This window comes from Lipotes vexillifer, unplaced genomic scaffold, assembly GCF_000442215.2.
Source record: "Lipotes vexillifer unplaced genomic scaffold, Lipotes_vexillifer_v1.1 scaffold258, whole genome shotgun sequence".
NCBI lineage: Eukaryota > Metazoa > Chordata > Mammalia > Artiodactyla > Lipotidae > Lipotes > Lipotes vexillifer.
In genome coordinates, this window is record NW_006793735.1 from 871464 (window position 1) to 875353 (window position 3890).

The 3890-nt window shown below is 42.4% G+C and overlaps 1 protein-coding gene across 2 annotated transcripts in view; it reads right to left on the bottom strand.

Annotated features, from left to right (window-relative positions):
* Positions 1-3890, bottom strand: part of USP13 (ubiquitin specific peptidase 13) — a 118224-nt gene that overhangs the window by 67783 nt on the left and 46551 nt on the right. For both annotated transcript variants that reach the window (XM_007466674.1, XM_007466673.1), the window contains exon 6: positions 3057-3241. In XM_007466674.1, the coding sequence (XP_007466736.1) occupies positions 3057-3241 (185 nt within the window). The remainder of the gene's footprint in view (positions 1-3056; positions 3242-3890) is intronic.

Below are 3890 nucleotides of genomic sequence, written 5' to 3' on the forward strand. Positions count from 1 at the left end.
AAAAAAAGTGAACATGGGCTTCCCTGGTGGAGCAGTGGTTAAGAATCCACCTGCCAATGCAGGGTACACGGGTTCGAGCCCTGGTCCGGGAAGATCCCACATGCCGCGGAGCAACTAAGCCCGTGAGCCACAACTACTGAGCCCACGCACTGCAACTACTGAAGCCCGCACGCCTAGAGCCCATGCTCTGCAACAAAAGAAGCCACCACATTGAGAAGCCTGCATACCACAACGAAGAGTAGCTCCCACTCGCCACAACTAGAGAAAGCCCACGCACAGCAACAAAGACCCAACACAGCCAAAATAATAAATTTAAAAAAATAATTTTAAAAAAAGTCATTAAAAAAAAAGTGAACATTGCCTCAGCTAAGTGAGTTTAAGAACCCTCATTACAGGTGCACATTCTACATTGCTTTTGCCAATGTTTTATGCTTTCTATGGTTGAAAAAAGAGTATTTATTCAAATACTCTCAATTACCTGAAGAGTAATTTGCGCACCACAACTACTGAGCCCACGAGCCACAACTACTGAGCCCACGCACCAGAACTACTGAGCCCGTGTGCTCTGGAGCCTGTGTGCCACAACTAGAGAGAAGCCCACGCACCACGATGAAAGATCCTGCATGCCACAAGTAAGACCCGACACAGCCAAAAATAAATAAATAAATATTTTTTTAAAAAATATATGCATAAAGAATAGAATTAATCCTTGCCTTTACTACTAGCATACATTTAAATAGAATATAATTATTTAAGTACTTATAGGCCAGCTGGTTCATTTAATCAAAGTATCCATCCCTACATGCATAAGATTTTGTTTGGAACTTAAAGATGAAAAAGACATAGCTCAAGCAAAATTTTAGAACAAATCCCCATATACAAATAATTGTTGTCTTGAACAGGATGTTCTGAGAGCTGGACTTCTAATAACTGGTCTTATCAAAACACTACATAATATTACTCAGCCATGAAAAAGAATAAAATATTGCCATTTGCAGGAACATGGATGGACCTAGAGATTATCATACTATGCGAAGTAAGTCAGACAGAGAAAGACAAATATCATATGACATCACTTGTAGGAGGAATCTAAAAAGATGGTACAAATGAACTTATTTACAAAACAGAAACAGACTCATGGACATAGAAAACAAACTTATGGTTACCAAAGGGAAAATAGGGAGGGGGATAATTTAGAAGTTTGGGATTAACAGATACACACTACTATATATAAAATAGATAAACAACAAGGACCTACTATATAGCACAGGGAACTATATTCAATATCTTGTAATAACCTATAATAGAAAAGGATCTGAAAAAGAATACACATATGTATAACTGAATCATTTTGCTGTATACCTGAAACTAACACAACACTGTATGTAAATCAACTGTACTCCAATTTTTAAAAAAGGCTCTGCATAAGATAGCACTAAAAGTAGAAACATCTGAATTATCCTCCCCTTGCAATTGTACCCAATAGAATGCCTACATTACAAACTCTTCTTTCTCTCTGTAGGCCCTACAAGAACAATGATGGTTACCATATACAGCAGTCATTCAACAGAGCAATGGCCTGTAAGCACTTTACTGTAACCCCGAATCCAACTGCATGTCCTGAATTTCCTCTTCAGATCCTGGAAGGCTTAAGATTCAACCTGGCTTGTGTAGCGGTTTATTTATTTGAGGGGAAAATGTCTGGCACCAGCACCTGAGACTCTTGCAGCTACTTTTCTTTAATGAGTTAAAAGAAGTCCACTAAACTTTGGAAGTTCACCCAAAAGGTGAATCAAAAGAATCTAGACATGACCTAACTGCCAGCCCTCAATTATAAAACAGATAAATGAAACCATTTTGATGGAGAGGGCATGGCTGACAGAGAGTGTACCACATTCAGTGAAAACATCCTCACTAATTAACTTTGAGGCCGGCTAATTCAGTCAGAGAAAGATAGCAGAGAAGAAAAGCCAAATGTCTTTATACTTTTCCTAAAAAAAAAAATCATCTTACCTTAAAGTAAAGAAGAAATAAAGATTAAAACCTGGACAGATGGAGAAACTGACCTGGGTGTGGGTGCAGGTCTGTGCTTCATAAGTGTTTTCAGTGATACTGAGATGATGGGTTCTTATGGCCACTGCTCAGTATTTAAGTTTCTCATTATTAACCCTGATGTAATTTCCCTTTTCCCTCACCAAATGATAGAAGGAATTAACAAACATAGCCAAAAGCTAACATACAGTGTGAGAGCACGAAGAACACCAGTTCTGAAGCTGACAGTACAAGCAGGAACCACTTCTAACCCTTTGCTGCACTGGACACCGTCACTGCCTGCTGATGTCAGGGGCTCTGAACACACAGTATCTTTAAAACCCATCTTCTCCATAATGAATCCATTTGTACCTAAAATGATACTAATCCCCATAATGAATTCTAGGCCTTCCCCCTACTATTCTAATGGTGGGTTTGATTATGCACACTCATTTCACAAGTCCGGGTTCCTGCTTCTGCCCTCTTAGCCAAGAGATATTCAGAAAGTTACTAACAAAAGCAGCAAACTGGGCTTCCCTGGTGGTGCAGTGGTTGAGAGTCCGCCTGCCGATGCAGGGGACACGGGTTCGTGCCCCTGTCCGGGAAGAGCCCACATACGGCGGAGGGGCTGGGTCCGTGAGTCATGGCCGCTGAGCCTGTGCATCCGGAGCCTGTGCTCCACAACGGGAGAGGCCACAACAGTGAGAGGCCCGCGTACCGCAAAAAAAAAAAAAAAAAAAAAGCAGCAAACTTTTATCATGACCTTACGGTGTGCACTGGACTAAATGCTTATGCACCTTAACAAACCTATGAGGGATGTACTGTGATTATCCTCAAGATGAGGAACCTGAGGCTTAGAAGGATTTGAAAACTCACCTCAGATCTCACAGCTAACAAGACGCAGAATGAGGATTCGAACCTGGGCTGAGTCCAGAGCTTATGCCCTCCAACCCCAGAGATTAAGGCACTGGTTAAATCTAAGAGGGAGCCACTGTAAGTTCCCAAGTTGGTAAAGGCACACTCACCTGCCCCGTCAGGAGTGATGGTTCCCAGTTTCACAGCTAGAGGGTAGCCCAGGTCTCTGTAATGCTCCAGCGCATGCCCGTTGCCCCCGGAGCTGTCAAAGAACCACTTCCCACACAGCACAGAGCCGTCGGTCAGATTCAACCAGAGGTTTTCTCGCAGGTCACACCTGGCACACTTCCAACCACTGTAAAATCATCAGACAGCAGTTAGCACAGCCAGAGTACAAGGCGTGATTAGAAAATTAACATCTAAGAAAATGGAGTGCCTCAAGCTGGGGGCAGTTGGGGCAGTCACAGGAGACCATCAGCGGACTAACAGAGATCCATTCCAGAGCAGGAGGGCCACTCAGTAACCTGCCTGCCTCCCAAATGGGGGCCAGCTCCTTCGAGATGTTTCTTTTACTTTAGAAAAGACACAGAACCTGAGGGTAGGAGAGAAGGTCATTTCCTTAAAATTCCTTACATGAGAGACTGTGGAGCCCGAGTAAGCTTAAAACACTAAAGATCCCATGTGAATAAACATCTGAAGTTCCAAAGCATTAGCCACAAGCAGTAAGACTGGTTTAAACAAAACTCTACTACACTGACAATCTAAATTAAGTAGAAAGGAAAACAACTTAACTGAAGGTCGAATGTCAGGTATGTGCCAGGGGCTTTACAGAAGTTTTATCATTTAATTCTAATATACACTCTTCAGCATTATTACCATCCCCACTATCAAAGGGAGAAAAAGCCCCAAGGTACCATGCCTTCCCTAAGACCACACAGAACAGGAATGCAGTACAGTCAGGGTTCAACCAGAAGGGACACATTCCTAATCTACCTGCTCTTTCC